A 17,718-nucleotide genomic window follows, 5' to 3' on the forward strand; every position below is an offset into this window, starting at 1 on the left:
CGACTGGACATTTTAAGCTGCGCTTGCCAGTTCATGGTCTCCACTCTACCTAAAGGCCTCAGCGCGCATCTGTTCTGCGTCTTGGCCGACCTACTGCCTCTTCTATTTATACATCAATAGAAGATAAAAATTAATACGGCGCTTTTTCTATAGACAGCCGTTAATATTCACGACGAAAAATGACGTCGTCAGACCAAAAGTTACGACTTCCACAGCTGGGCACAGGGTTTCAGAACATACGTACGTGTATATTGAATTTTATACATAACATTTAAAATACAAAAGTGAGGATCTTAGCATTTTATCAAAAAATGTAATTTATTGACTTTAAAATAATAATGAATAATCGTTTCGTTCGAACAATACGAGACGGCGGAACTAAATTTGCTTTGTTAAAACATTCCGATAATAAACTACTGCGTTTTAATGAATGAAATACGATCGAACGAAATAAGACTAACGAAGTTATTAAATTCAATATTAATCTTTAATGACCATTTGTTTTTGTGGGTAAAATAACGTGTACTAAAGAATGAACACGTAAGCAAATAATTTATAATACCACACGAGATAAAAGCCAAGCTATGCCCTCCCGCGACGGTACGCATGTGTGAATAATGTAACCGTTGGAAACGCAATTCGTAATTTCACAGAGACGCCGCTCTGATAAGAAAATTATACCCATAACAATGTATGTATACAAAAAATTATCCACAAACGCACTGCTCTTACAAGCAACTAACCATTGGTAACATTTGAATTTCTCAATACAGGCGTTGTATCTAGAGCAAAGATTGCTCGTTACAGAAAAAAAAATAAAGGTCAATGTTAATTGATTATTAAAGAGAATCCAAACCAACTTTTTAAAGAAGACATAATAATATTATCGTGCGAGTCTCAAAGTAGATGTATTAACATTGAAATCTTACAACAGCAACATTTTGGTTCGGTTTTTGTTTTCTTGACCTCCACTAGAAGTAAACTTTCCATATATATTTCCAATAAGACCTGTAGAAAGCGATTGCGTTAAGGATTTTCGTACAACTATAAAAGAAGTCATTTGTCCGCCTTGTGGGTCATACGCTACATTTGCCGAGCCCTGGACTCTGAAGGCTCCAGCACATATTTCCTACGAGTTGAATGCTCTGGCCACTGACATCAAGTTGCCAATCCGCTGGGCAATATCTTAGGTTACTTTCGTTCGTCTACGGATCTTTTTTAAATCGCTCTCGTTTTGTTTGTTTGTCGAAGAATTATTTATATTTTAGTTTATAACAATGAAATTATCAGGGTGATGATAACAGTAGCGTATTATGATAATTGTCTACTCATGTAAGTTTTAAACAGGTGATAAAATATGCCGATAATAATAATAATATGAGCCAATCTTAAATGTATTATTAATAACAATGTACAGAAAAAATGCTAAAAGCGAACACAGTATTATTTACAATTGTACAATTATTTATAAGCCTTTCAAGTATAAAACGTAAATGAATGTATACCAAACAACAAGATAATTATGTATTATTTCACTTTTTTAACTCAGACTATGTACGAAAGATTTACAACGTTTTTGAGTGTCATACGTACACTGCCGAGCCGCTCCATGAAAAGTTTTCACTGTTTAAAAAGTTATTGCTCAATTTTAAAATACAACACGAGCTTAATAACATTTTGCCTGGAAAATTTTACTAGGGAAAGTTGATGTTTAAAGATTTTTTGATCATTTATGAAGATTTTACAGGTAACTAGATAATGGTTGTGTAATCATGCAATCTTAACATAACATAGAAATCCAGAAATAGTGACACAACTATTAATCTAAATAACCAACACTAAAGTTGTTATTTTAAAACAAGTACGTGCATGTATAACTCTTCACGACAGCTTTATACACAACGAGGGAGTACAAGGTCAGGTTTTACTGTTCAACGGTAGTGCTAACTCTATACGTCGGGCTTTATGTTTTAGAAAATGATACGATTTTGAGTGCGTCGTTAAGTTTCTTAAAATCGTAATGACTCGTGTTCAGTTTTCAAAGCTAATACTAATTCTAACGAAGCAAAGACGACGTTCTTTTATTTTTACTAAACATTATCATGAAATTTCTTATACTAAATGTTTATCACTTTATTCCCTGGGATAATACAATTACCTGTTCAAGTAATTTTACTGCATATGATCATGAGTTCAAAGAGTGTGGTAGTGAAGATGAAATACCCACAAATTTTTCGTCATTATTCTCTTGTCATCATAAAAATTGGAATTGTATTAATTGCCATTAGGGCATTATGATCATTATGATGTCTTCTCCTAATGTACCATACAGTGCCCCTCAAGTGATATAATAGTTAAAACAAGATTCCACGTAATACAAAATTAAAGTCGAGTTATTGACTATTCGAAAAACACGTGTACGCAATATCAATTATGTTAAATTTTATATTTATATAGATAAGTGTCCACCTATTAAATTTTGTACTTGATGATATATACTATTATTAGATGATCATAATTAAGGAGACAAAAATTCAACTCATTATCAATTTCTAAAAATAAACGTCAATATATAACAGATTAAGGTCACGGGGACATCGTTAGGTCATTATATGATGACGTTAATCCTGAATATTTTATAAACAAATATTTTCGTACTTGTATTAATTTCACAAAACAAATATTTACAGATGAAAAGCTTTTCTTACTGTTGTGTAAGTATCACTTGGAATTTAAACAAAAACTGTGACCCTACTGCATATCATAGAATTCAATTTTTAATCAACATGACTTTGAAACTATTCACAAAGAATTTTATTATAAAACATTCTTTTAGAATTATATTTTATAATCAAATAAGGTAATATTCAGAAATAAATTTACTAGCTTTATGATTACCAAACCTGAAATATAAATTATTAATTTATATTTAGTAATTTTCCAAAATAAATCTGTATACTAAATCAAATTTATGTATGATGGTAACATCCCTACGTACTTATTTGTTTGTATTGACAGTGACGTGAGCATTTCACCCGAACAACCCCCGATATGTTATGAGAACGCCAAGGTTGAAACCGCCAAACTAAATCGTTCAGTCAAAAGAGACCGCGCTGTCAGCCTTAAGTATTAACACTATATTTACCTAACAACTTCTTATTTTCAAACAATGTATTATGTATTTTTAATTTAAAATGAAGACATTTTAATAACCTTAGAGATTCCTAACAATAAAAGGAAAATAAACAAATATAAAATAATAAAAAGACATGACATTTACCTGACACAATAAAGATAAATTAAGTAGATATTTCGCTTCCATTTTCACAAACTATTCGTATATGTGAAAAATGACATATTGACATCTTTATTACATTAGGCGATGAGTTGAATAAGACGTTCATTTGACCGTCGTATTTCGTGCGAATTTTAACATTAAAATGTGTTACTTTTCGATGTTTGATGGCATACACGGCACCTTGAAAATGAGGACGATTATTGGCTAAAAAAATAGAAGCAAGTAATTAAATAATTGACTAACCTGCTGCCAAACATGATACGGGAAGCGGTAGGCAACGAGCGCTGCGGCAATGGTGTGTGCTGTTGGTAGGAGAATGCCGAAGGTGGCAGCTACTGGCGCTCCGACAGGCAGGAGAGCGTACGCGGCGAACACTGCCCAGACTACATGGGTAGCGCCTTCTGCCGGTGCGCCGGGGCCCCAGCAAGGTAATGTTGCAGCTAGCGCTGCTCCTCCACCGGCCAACGCCAACCAACAAGCACGAGGAAGCTGTCGCTCGGGCGCCACGCCGCCTGAACGTCCACACCACCACGCGAGCCCAGCACACAACACTGCATGCGCACTCAGCACCCCCACCTAATGATCAAATTTCAAATTAAAATTAAAAATATCTTTATTTTAATAGGCATTTACACGCACTTTTTAATCTACATGTAATGTTAACATTATAAGTAGTAAGCTACCACCGTCTTGAAATTTTATTCTACTGAGCAGAGCCTGCCAGAAACTCAATAGCTGCTGTTTTAAATGATTTTTTAAAAAATTGTAATTAGTACCGCTAGTGTTTTGTTTACAATATTCTTATATGCTTTTATTAAGCACCGATAGTTGGGAGAGGGTGGCCGCTATTTGATATGGATATTTCTCAACAATGTTTATGTTATCAACAATAACATTATAATATCAATCATGTAAATGACTCAACATACTAAGTTCCTCAATTTTCGATCACTATAAAACTCATGGAAGCATTATGATAACATAAATTTCATAACATTCTTTTAGTTTTGGGTTTGAAAAAGAGGAAAAAGATCTTCAAAGAATATTACATATGCGTACTCTCAGAATCAGGAATTGAAAAGATCTGTCGTAGACCGAATAGCAAAACAAATGAAGTGTCTTAAGTGATCACTTTATTTATTGATTGATGGTAAATTAGAGATTACTTAGAAAACAAACTTTCTAATTAGTATACTACAAGACTAATGATTTTATTATAAATTCAATGTAATGTACTATAATACATGAAATTTAATTGCATTCGTCCTCACAAGCTATTTTGTTCTGTACGACGTCAACTGTTTAACAGACGGGTACATGTTTTTCTATAGTTTGTATGAGAAAGTTAGTATTGCCGTATTATTTTCGAATAAAAAATCGAGCAACGGCAGTAACTTGCGATCGTAAGTCGCGCGTTGGTTGATACAATGTTATATTCTCTTTATTTAGTTATTATCTTTGTTATTTCGTTACATTTCCTTATTGATTTTTTCGTATAGAGTTTTGGTGTACAATAAAGCGTGAATAAATATAAAAATAAATAAATATTATTAATATTTTGTGCATCAATTGTATAAAATTGCCACTCTGCGTAGCGTAGATTTCTGCTCACTATAATAAATTACTACGATCGACATCTTGCCTGCCAAGCGTGGCTATTATGGTATATACCGCCATATATGTTTAGTGGAGAGGCCTGTGCCTTGCAGAGGGTGTCTATGAGCTGAAACGACGAATATAAACAGATATGCAATATATTTACATGTATTGCGTTTTCTTAAGAACCTCTGACGTATTGCAAAACATGCATATAATTTAAAGCTTTGCTTTAAATATTTTATCAATGTAGGAGAATAGTCTTAGAAAACACCACTATAACATATACAGATGTTATTATATACGTCTCAAAATTTACAATTAACTATAAGAATGGACCCATAATTTGTTTCACTTGACGTAAATAGCCTTAACTTGTGCATTCATGTTTCAAACAACTATCGTTTATGGTAATAACATATTACATACATTTATAGATTGTAAACATCTTCGGTCTTAATTGTTCTTTCATTGCTATTTATTGGTTAGCATAACGTATTTTTATACAATAACCATGTTACAATTATCGAAGGTATAATATTATCTATTTTGTATCGTATCAAACGAAAACAAGTGCGATTTCAGTTTGAAACGACATACACATATTTTTCTGAAATAAAGCCAATATTACAAACAAAGAACGTAAGAGAAGAAAGTCGAACATAATAAGATCCGCCTAAAATTTGACGGCTTGCTTGGAAGTCGTATCCCCGTCGCTGGTGTTCGATACACTCCTTTGTACGTAATTGGAATCGAATTCAAATGCGAAAAAAATATTCAATGAGAAATCGGGAGAATATTTATTCTTCCTTTAGCGAGAAATTTTCATTACCAACGGCTTCAAGTGAAAACATTCTATGTATGTATAATGGAGTATTATTTATAAGCCACCGAAAAGCGAAGCGTGATGCTGTAATTTAAATAAGATGGCACATGTACAATATGTATATACGTGTAGAGTTATACATACCATTGTTTAACGGTTACTTTAATTCTAAAATAGAATAGGTTATTCAAAACAGAGGTTTTAGTTAACTGTTTAATTCGATTCAAATATTAAGTTTGTAAGTTTGCAAATAGAGGGCGAACACAAGCCCTGAAAATTTAGTAGACATTGTAGTAAATGTTTAGCAGAGACACAAAAGCCTATAGGCGTAAACATGTAAATGCGAACTTTGTCTATGTATATATATATATATTCTTATATATACATAGACAAAGTTCTATACACAGAGTTATATACTATAGTAAAATATAAAACTAATACAACATAAGGTCAATGATCACTTTATTCATAGTTTAAATGTCTTAAAAGTAGCACGAGCGTCTAAAAACTAGGCCTGGTCTGTGGCTTCGTCGCCTTTTCTTCCGAAGATGTTATGTTGCATCATAACACTAGTTTTGGTAAGCTCACGTTATCTAAAGAATTCAAAGCTATTTTGAATTAATTGTGACCTTAATTATTTTACAGTACTTAATTTGGTGACCACCGTTGGTGCAGGCTTGTTTTAATTTTTGAAAATAGTTTATCTTTCTTCATAATATTATGTTTTTAAACAATTTATTATGCATTTCACGCGTTCGTTGTGAGTTAGTGTGGTTAGGTTAAGAGTTTTATATCATTTATTATATAACTTAGGTTCAAGATAGCATTAAATTAAATATTCAAAAATTAATTTAACGCCCTTCTCATTTATCTCTATTGGTGAAAATATAATATGTTCAAATAAGAATCATTCCATTCAAGTAAAATAATTGTTTAATCGTGTTTATAAAGGATATTGCTTTGAAAATTATTCTGTTTCCTGGCGTCTGATGTAAGAACCGCTTATCCACTCACGGACTTTTACTTTTTATTTGCATCCTAAAAATCGTTTATGTAAATGCAAGGTTCTTTTATGTGTCAATGTTACATGCATAAAAATGAAATAAAAACAATGTTTACATTTCTTTCTTAGCAAATATTGCTACAAGTCCCTTTTTTCTAATATTACAATATATTTTAAAGCATATATATATATTAAGAGCCGATGTTGCACAACTTAAACAGAGACACTTTTTTTGCCCCACGTATTTTAACTATGAAGTTTAAATATTTTAATAACATATATAGAGTGGGCTTTAATATTTTAATCTCACATCCCGAGCAAACACGACGAACGAGTTTTTGGCACCGGTGCTACTGGAATTTGCTACAATCTTAACACCTGGTTTCAGCAAGATGAAGCCACTTGTCATTCATTCAACGAGCTCGTGTCGGTGGTTAAAAGAATGTATCCGGAAAAGTTGATTTCGCAAGCAACATGACATGGTCACTCACGAGCCCAGATCTATGCCCAGCAGAATTCTTTTTTGGATCATATAAAGAATTTTTATTGTATCATTCTCACAGCATACATTACTTTCACGCATCGCCTCCCATTCCTTGCAACATTTTTTCTTACACGATTTTGTTACGCTTAATTACATCATTATCCTGTAACAAAACCGCAAGAAAGAATGGCGGTTCTCCTCCAAAAGGGAAGCGATGCTGCCGCCAGCAAATATATATAAATCTCGTGTCACGATGCGTGATTGAACTCTTCCAAAACGGCCCGATCGATTTTCGTGAATCTTAGCGTGCATATCGGCCAGGGTGGAGAATCGGACAACGTCTATTTTTCATCCCCTAAATGTTAAGGGTGGTCCACCCCTAAATTTTTGTTTTTATTTTCTTACGATACAGCATACAAAAATATATATATAACCCTAAATTTTCATCCCTTTACAATCCACCCTTTTTTATTTGTTTTTTAATGTTTCCTAGAAATAACATACATGGCAAAACAACGTTTGCGGGATCAGCTAGTACATATACTATAAATCAATAAAAAGTATAAATTGATATTGGTTGAGAGTCAGTACCTGGGGCGCAGCGTTCCATCCTCGTGTGGCGTCGGCAGCGGCGAGGGCGGCCGCGAGCAGGGCCCACAGGGCGAGCGCCGAGCCCACTGACGCCCGCTGCAGCTTGCAGGCGTACCGCGCGTACAGCTCCTCCAGCTCGGCGGACTCGAAGCGACGCCGCGCCACGAGTCGCGCCCACCACCCGCGCGCCGACATCGCCTTCACCGCGTGATCCATCTCACCTTGCCGGCAATGCAAGGGCGCACGCTCGTCGCTTCATCTGCACACCCGTACATAAAATTTTAATTAAGTTTTTACTACACTAATCACGTAACCAACTGACGTTTTTTCTATCTGTTATAGTTTTTGTATCTTATAAGAACAAGGTAATATAAAATCTATTTGAGCCGATTGTTTACCAACTTTTGGTTTTGATATCATTATACACGATGTAACACGACCGACGGATCAAACGTGGTTCAGGAGTTTGAGACCGCAATACTTATATACTTCACCTCCATGTATGTTCAGCAATTTTCATATATTTTAATATCCAATTACAAAGCCTTTGCCCGTAATTTTCCCCAAACTAGCTGAATACTAGGTTTTCCGTATCACGTAACCGCAATTTATCATTGCTCTGTAAATTATTGAAATGAATATTTCTTTAAAAATATTAAATATAACATTATTTTTAACGGGATAAATGAAAAAAATATATATTTATCTCATAAACTACTAAAGTTTATCCAAAATAATCCCTGAATTTTCATTAGGTTAATAATGTATTGAGATAAAACGTATTAAGAAGCAACGAAGTTTTTACACTTTAATTAAGCCAATTGCCTACTTCAAAAGCGTTTTGATAATAACCAAAATAAAAATCAAATAATATTTGCGATTCTTATTAGAAAACTATATTCATTTTATGTTGAATGAGAGGTAATAAATTAGATATTCTTATATCGCGAAACATCACTGAAAGCGAGTAGAAAACGGCCGGATCATGGCGATCTTTCGAAGAAGCTTATGCCTTGTAGCGGACGTCTATGGCCTGAAAATAAGAAAAAGAAGATGTTGTCCTAGCATACACCTAATTGGTTAATTACACCTGGGCTTACTACACGTACTTTGTTACTATTCCGTACTTTAACATTTAAATAATAAGGAGTTACAAGTGAAATATTTAATTATTGAATCAGTAAGAAATCATATGAGTATGTCTCTTTGACGGAGTTGATGTCTCATGTATATTTGAGAAAAATCCGCAATTCTGATAACCGTCTTAAGCCATTTTGAAAATATAGATACTCTAAAAAGCTCGATATTAAGGTGCAGGAAATCATAAGCGTACATATTTGCGATTTTCTTATCTTATTTCATATTTTTTCATAACGATTTTCAATCGAAACGTCATCAACCTGAACATTGTCTTAAAATATTTGTCATTACCGATGTAACGCAGATTACTTACGAATAGACCCTATGAAAAGAACCTTGGTCACGGAGCGATCAAGCTCCATACACCATAGCGAAAACTACAATAACGCAATTAAGTCATGTTATGTGTACAGAGGGATTGGAAAGGCATCGTTTATCATAATAACCTTTAGCTAAAGCTTTTACCGGTGAGCAAAACTTTGAATTCGCAACTCTATTGCAAAGGCCTTATGAGACTCCAAACTTGATCTAATGTATAATATAGTTTTGTAAGTGTATGTTACATTGAAAAGTCAATTAGCCCTGGGTCTTATTGGAAACTCTGGTTTTGTGGCATATAATTGTCATCTTGTTTTGTAAGGTAGATGTGACATGTTTAGATAGAGTCTTTATTCTCATATTAGGAAATTTAGACTCGTTAGTGGTTCTCAGTATGATTAATTAATTCTATACAAGAACTAAAGCTAAAATTTTTGAGATATTGTGCTATAAAGTGGTTGGTTTCGCAAGTTACAAGAAGATGCATTCTGTAGCAGCTTCAATTCTTCGTGAACAGAAGAGAGTGATCTAAGAATCGCAAGATCGTCCTTTTAGTGTGGTCTTTAGTAAGTCTTGTGGAACTTGAACCTAAACAGACAGACAATTTATATCATTAATTTATTAAATTATATTTACACTTAACAATGATCGCTATATAGCTCAGAGAAGCATCATGAACTTCATGAACAAAAATGGAAATTAAAGAATTGTTCAAAATAATGGTCTCCGGTATAAAATTCTAATATCAATATAATTGGTTTTGAATACTTTATACCCTAATGTACTAAAAATAATAAAAACCATTGATGTTGAAATGACGTGACAAAAAACTATCAAGCATTCGTCATTTGTGGTAAAACATCGAAGCAAATACGTCTATAGCCTGCTTCCGCAATTTCCATTCAAGAGCAATAAAACATATTAAACGTTTGAAATTATATTGGTAGTACTTGAGAGTTTTTCACGCAAAAATGACTTTCGCGCGAATATGTCAAACGTTGCTTGAGCGTCCTTGCCTTGTCGACAAGGAGCACAACAAAGCGTGCCCTTTTTTTGAGCAAGGGTCAGTGCCGGCGGCGGCAATTATCTTTGTTCACAATAGATTCACAAGTGAAAGGGCTCAAAATAAATTTAATGAAGTACAAAGAATTCGACGCAAGCTAATTTTATATCATGACATCGCTTCCTTTTTGTGTACTGACACACTGGCTGATACCCTTTGGGAGGAAAATTACACTTCCGATAAATTCATTTTACTGCGGGCGTTTAAATTATTGAAACATAGTCTCAACAAGCTCACGCTCGTTTGTGTGAAATGGTGGAACGACAGTGGGCAGAACAGGTGGCGGCTGGGGCCTCAAGGTTAAGCTTGCCAGAAAACAATTTACGTCGCTTGCAACCAGTCTATGCGGTAGACCCATGTCGAGCAGTGAAATTACTTTCTATTATCCATTTTTTGTATTTAAATTAATTAGGACGGTGTAATACAGGCAATAGAAGTGTTACTAAAACTGAATTGTTAGATCAGTTTTAATATTATGAGATTGTTTTGATCAGAGTAATATAGTTAATAAATATTATCTTCAATTTTTGAAGGAGTCAGAAAGGACAGAATTATTAATGTCATGGTTTTTTGACATTATTTTAACAACTGACAAACCAACAGAAACTTTTATGTAATTGTTTAAATTACAGCGTTGTATTTATTAGTATTTGTATACTATACGTAGAAGTAAACAACAATTTCAATTATTTTTCTCCGTCTTTATGGTCTATTTTTTTGATCGGTAAGTATTAGGATGTTCAGAATATTCCTCGGTATTAGAGAATTCGTTCATGTTTAATTTTAATGTCGATGGTAATTTTAAATTATAAGTGAATGAATACTTCAATCATAGTTTTTTTTAAACAGGCAATGAAAATTCAATCTTTACACTGACAAAAACTTTGTATTGATGTTTTTAATTTTATCGAACAACAAAATTGATATTTTTAAAAATTGATAAGATAAGAAGAAAATATATTTTCGATGTGCTTTCAGGAACAAGTATAACTCATATTTTATCAAAGTGAATTTCCTGTCATTCATAAAAATCAATTAAAAATACATTTGTGAAGTAAATTTCTATAAAGTGTTGAATAAAATCTAAAAGAATATCTGTATTGAGATGTTAATAATATATAGAATAATATGCATATGCGATTATTTTAACAAAACTAATAATAAACATATACTGGTTTATACTTTACAACATAAGGTAAAAAGAATCAGGAAAATCTTTATAATGCGCGCGTAAGCAAATGATTGGGTCCCGAAGAAGACGATATCGACACAATTAGTATTTCTATCGGATAAAAAACACAGAAGACCTTGGATTTCAATTATATTTGAAAATAGAAAGACTATAACAAGGGGAGTGTGTAGAGAGATGAGAACGTGCAGGTAACAGAACAGAGACGGATGAAAAGGAAAAACAAAACACTCCAATTTCGCTACAATAAAACTAAAAACGCGGTTTACGTCTATTCTTCAACACTCTCGACCTTTGTTCATTCCCTTCGGATCGTTGTGTGCTGTTATAACAAACAGACAAACAAACTACTCTCTCGTCAATATTAGTTTTCATCTGTTTTATATTCGAAATTTTATATTTCTTATCGGTACAATCAGGATGATTAGTTATAGATGTAAAAGCTTTTAAGGGGTGAATGTATAACAGCTCATGTCAATTAATGTATTGTACACACTATCCAAAAATTAATCGCTTCAGAAGTAATAAATAGCGTTATGATAAAATAAACTAAGCCAGAAGTTACTGGCCTATCGCATTTCAATAGAAAAAAGTTAGAGTATTAATTTAAAACAGGATTGTACACCTATAACCAATCAACCTGTGCACATTGAATAAGTCGCAAAGTTTATAACTCTTGTAGCGAAAAGTTCAACATCAATAATAGTTTAGGCCATTTATACATAGGTAATTTAAATAATTTAGTCATTTGCTTCGAAAATCTTTAAATGTTAACGATAAACATTTTAAAACAGTTGCACAAGTTTTGTAATAGACAGTGATATATAAAGATTAGATATATTAGGCGCAGTACCAAGATAATCTTCCACGATAACGTAACCGAATCTACAAAAGAGATGCATGTGAAATGTTAGCATAATAAGAGGTTAAGATAAGAGGAGGGGTTCCGGAGGGGGTCATGGTCGTAAGGTCAATGAACTCGATGAGCATCACCGTAGAAAGACGAATCGCGGTACGAGATTATTGCGGCGCCGCCAGAGGCCACAGGGTCTACTTCAGATTCGTTGAAAAGAACAAAAAATGTCGTTTGTTTTCTTAATATATTCCGTACGTGTATATTAGTAAAGATACTTTTCCGTTAGCCGAGCACAAACGGAAAATCTTACACAATGTATTACTTGTATAACACTTAATGCTTGTATTTCTCAAATGAAAGATGTTTTTTTTCTTTTTATTTGTACTATGAAATAACTTGAACAAGTTACGATAAATAATAGAATCAAGAAAACTTTTACTTTATCCTTTCAGAGGACATATTTAACATCCTTAAGGTACCTCCCCTTCTTCAACAAAAAAGCACTGAATAGGTAAAGTTAATCTTGAACATCAAGAAGTTTTTCCACGACAACAAAAAAAAGTTTTGAGTTGGCTATATTTGCGATAAGTACCTCAGTACAGTATAATTAGTTGTCAACGGTTGTAATTTTTACACAGACAATTTGTAATATATACATAATAAACATTATTTTTTATTACAATAAAGAAGAACATTCTTCTAATTTGAATTGCACGTCTGCTCGCAATAAATATATGTACACGTATATATCTATGCACTTTAACCCGACCTAGATTCCGCCGGGTCGATATGGCAGTTTCGTTAAAATATAAATTAAGAAATGTTAACGGGAAGCAGAGCATTATGAATGTCAAGTACATAATATTCTTAATGGAAGCCGTCTAAACAATTCACTGGATTATTACAACAGAACTTGTTTACGTCCCGCAATCAGAATTGTATTTCTAGGATTTCTTTTCTAATAGTTTTTTTTTTAATTTTAAGGTTATCATACTAATAACTGGCCATACGTTTATTTTTACTTTTCAAGACCAAGATTCTTCTCCAAATTCCCAATGATATACAGCTAAGCATATAGCCTGAAAAAAACATTAACAAATTGATGCACATAATACTGCTTAAAATTTATCCAACGTCTAATCTTAAACAACAAACACAATATATATGTGGTTTAGATTACATTTTAGTTAAGCATATTTTTGATTGAGGTAATTTTTGGTTGAAGATGACAACATAGTCTAAAAGAGTCGAAGAACGATGTAACGTGTCGGTGTCTAAGGATGATAATTTAATAAATATTTAAATGAGATTGGCTTCGAATTTTGTTTTCAAACCACATTCTACATATAAGTATGTGTTGTGTCGTAAGAATCAATTACAAGATAATACTGTACTATTTTATTCAGATACGCGGATGTACAAAAAAATACTCGATTTAATTTGTTATGTGATTTTTTATTTGAACACTTAGACAAGTAGATTAAAAACTAAATTTTTATCCTTTCGAACAGTAACATTCAACAATTTTTTTTTAATATATATATACAATTCAGTAAATGTAAGATGTACAAAGTTTACATACAATGATTAAATTTTGCATTAACTTAATACAAATAGAAAGATTATCTCCTGTAACAATAGCAATAATGTATTACGAAACAATTGTGAATTGATCATCTGTATCGCCTTTGTAATACATTCAATTAAAGACATTAGAGTAGAATTACGCCGTGATAACGGTAAGGAGATAATTAAACTGTATTTATATAGTTGATTCAGACAACAACACGCATGCCGTCATAATCATAAAATAAATATTCATTTTAATTCATACACCGGTTGAGTCACGATGGTTTATGTTCAGGTTAAATGCAAATGTGTTAATAAAGGTGAAATACATGCACTAATTATTTCAGATGGAATTTACAGCTTCGGATTTGAGGCGGCAGAGACGTTAGATACTAGGCAGAATAAGATTCGCATTGGGAGGCCAACAACGTCTTAAACCGCTTAGGCGAAGACACCATGAAGTGTCTGGACACAAGAGCTTACGAAGGATCTCGGTTTGGTCAATGAATAGTTAGCACACAACACAAGGCCACACAAGAGGTATCAGTTCAATCGGTTAATATTTCCGAGTTAAGAGAAAATTTCAGTTAACAATCCACTTCGTAGTGTTAGCGCTAGAAAAAGAATTAGTAGAAGGAATTCCAAACATACTTTTCGTAATGAAAGAAAAAATGTACATGATTATTTAAACCCACACAAGAAGATTACATAGAAGCATATCAATAATTTGATAGTAGTTAGTTAACACAAGTGGCAGTGCTATGAAACGTTTTGACAAAGAAAATCCAACGTAACCCTCTGCTGTCTACTGCTTTGTAACTAAATAAAAGAAATCAGAAACTTACATTAAAATAAAATTGATTGTATATAGTATAATTACTATAATTGTATATAAAAAATCACACCGCAAAATTTAAAAAAAAATTATCCTTATCGGAAAAATAAATAAAAACATGGCGGTGAACAGACCAAGTTCTTCTAGCGGTACATTTTCCGAGGCCACGAAAAAAGCAGGACTATAGCACCAAGAGACAAATATTGAAAGAAAAGTTATGGTGTTTGCCCAATAGAACATAAGATATCTACGAAGGATTGATTGAAAAGATGATTGATATTAAAATGTATAAAATTCGATATAAACTTGAAATAATCTTAATTTATTAATATGCATCTGTAATAACCGTAACTAAGAAATACTCGTGAAGTATGTATAATTCTTTAGAATAATATGAGTTCACCTTTGTCGTCCTCGAACGAGTTAGTATGGTGCAATCGGTCAGTAGTAAGAAGCATAAAAGAGCTTTAGTCACGTACGTGACAAAACAACCATAAAGCCAGATGCAAATCGAACTACATGAGAAAATACAGGTATTGCTTTAATTTTTTAATACAGAACTGTTGTTGATTTTGGTACGATATCTCCTTGTGTACGAGGAATGTTTTTTTGGTTTTAACATTGATATGATCAAAGGATTCCCTTCAATAGAAGATGAACGCGCTTTTTTGTTTACATTTTATGTAACCTTGACATCAATAACGTTAAGATGACAAATCTCACGCAATGGGTAATTGTAAACAAAAGTATTATCCAAAAGCAAAAATAACTTTTGCTATAAATAAATGTGAATCTCTTTGAATTCGTGTTAATGATGGCAGTTATTTTATTACTGCTTCGATAGTCGTAGAGAGCGTATAATTATTATTCTTATTTTGCTACAACACAAAAAAGTTTTTTAAGTGCTCGTTGAAACTTTGACAAATGTAACGACTGTTGATGACGAAATAAACTCAGCAATGTCACTTTTATTGACTGTGAATATTTTATGCCTCGCTTGCAAACATAATAAATGAACTAGTCGTTACGCAATACAAAACAAACATTTGACTATGAACACATATAGCTAAGCAAAAAATATTACGTAAGGCTCTAAATTGACTCAAATATTAAATACTATGAAATAAACACTGGCTATATTAGCTCTAATTTTTAAATACAATATATTTTAACGCCTGCTAATGGAGCTTTAGATCATAGTCAAAAACATAAGAAACCACATTATCGGTAATGTAGCAAGGATCTACTTCTATCGACGATGACGATGACTTCTATCTATGCCAAGAAAAATATTTTTTTTCATTGTAAAAAATACTTTATTGAAAAAAAAAATTAATTAAAAAAAATTACTTAGTCTAACTTTTGCTTAACCAAAAAACGAACATTTTATTTTTTTTTACCTGCATGTGATCGACGAAATTCTAAATATTTAATTAATAATTTTACTCAAATTTATATTAATTAATAAAAAGGGTAATCATCAAGTTAAATTGTTAAAAATATTTTAATTATTAACGTTTTTAATTGACATTAACCTTAATATTAAATCCCAGTTACCTTTAGATTTTCTATAAATTTATTTATTAATAATTGTCAACAAAATTAACAACATTATACATTAAGCAATAAATAAAATTAAAATATACAATTTGTATGACACGCTATTGCAACAGGCGCTTAGTCAACAAAAAAAGAATTTTTGAACTTAAAAATCATGTAAACAATTAATCTATTTTCTTACATATTGCAATCTAATTTAAAATGTTAGTGGGTAATTATTATTCTTAAGTTAAATATTTATAACTATTTTCTATTTCTTTTATAAATTTACTAACAGACATTAAAATTATTCGATACAGCTTTGATGTACCCATTTTCCACGCTGTTATATGAAAAGTTGAAAACCGTTATAAGAAATTGTTAACCGTCCCACTAGCTCTAATTAATGACGTAACCCGATCTAAAGAATCCGGAATTTACCCGTGAGTCTATAAAGTGCTCTAATATTAAAACAAGATAAAACGTGATGTATATCTGTTATAACATGTAAAGTATGTGTTTCTAAAAGTTTTTTTCTTCGATCTTATGGTTAATGCATCTTTTGAAATATGATTTCCGAACAAAGAGCATCTCGTCTGCAGCCAGCGACGTCAAACGTCTGCCAAGCATTATGACTCCATTGTGCCGGTTTCGATTGTCCACCTGCATCGGCTTTGAGCGGATAAAACTCACTTTTATTTATTACATTGTAATTTCCATTATTAAGTTGTCATTATGCAAAGCTATTTCTTAATGTACAGCACTTATGATTCGCTGGTACTTCATTATAAATATATCGGTGTTTAAAAAAGCAAACCGTACTTAGTTGAGTGTCCGTCATCATAAGCCCGCCGCCGCCGCCGCTACGCGAAAATAGACTGTCACCTCGAAATACGAATAAATAGACATCTATTTACAACAACGGCGGCAAGCGTATAACATCGCAGCCGTCCCCGGGAATAATTTATCACATAAACACTATCCCCCGTGACATCATCTACTAAACATAATATATTTTGTATATCATTGTCAACGTCGAATGCACGCACGCACCTATTATCAGATTGAAATAAAAGCAAGCCTATTGGACTGTCAAAAATTGATGTGACTTATAATTAATTAAATTAATAATTTTATTCTCCATATTCCCCGAAAAGTCTTTTTTAATCTTTTTGGGAAACACTAAAACAATGTAAAACGTTCAGTTCATTAAAAACTCGTAATCTACATATACTGGGCAGTATACAGTATAGTGGCACTTGAATAATTAATTATTGTTGCAATTAAAAATTTTTATAATTATTTAAAATTTGAACCTATTAAAATTCCTTCACGGATGGCGCCCCTACAAGATTTATCTAACAAGCAATATTTCTTGGCCAAAATTCAAAATAAGCGGAAGTTCGTCGCG

General features: G+C 32.5%; 1 protein-coding gene across 3 annotated transcripts in view; it reads right to left on the reverse strand.

Annotated features, from left to right (window-relative positions):
• The window catches only part of rut (rutabaga), a 104,930-nt gene that overhangs the window by 71,847 nt on the left and 15,365 nt on the right, over positions 1–17,718 (reverse strand). For all 3 annotated transcript variants that reach the window (XM_068773970.1, XM_068773969.1, XM_068773968.1), the window contains exons 2-3: positions 7,799–8,057; positions 3,542–3,874 (exon numbers count right to left, since the gene is read on the reverse strand). In XM_068773970.1, coding sequence (XP_068630071.1) covers positions 3,542–3,874; positions 7,799–8,014 — 549 coding nt within the window. In that variant the 5' untranslated portion in view covers positions 8,015–8,057. The remainder of the gene's footprint in view (positions 1–3,541; positions 3,875–7,798; positions 8,058–17,718) is intronic.

Source organism: Battus philenor, unplaced genomic scaffold, assembly GCF_028537555.1.
Source record: "Battus philenor isolate CCGP_79_NKW_IND1 unplaced genomic scaffold, ilBatPhil1.0.hap1 SCAF_6, whole genome shotgun sequence".
In the NCBI taxonomy this organism is placed as follows: domain Eukaryota; kingdom Metazoa; phylum Arthropoda; class Insecta; order Lepidoptera; family Papilionidae; genus Battus; species Battus philenor.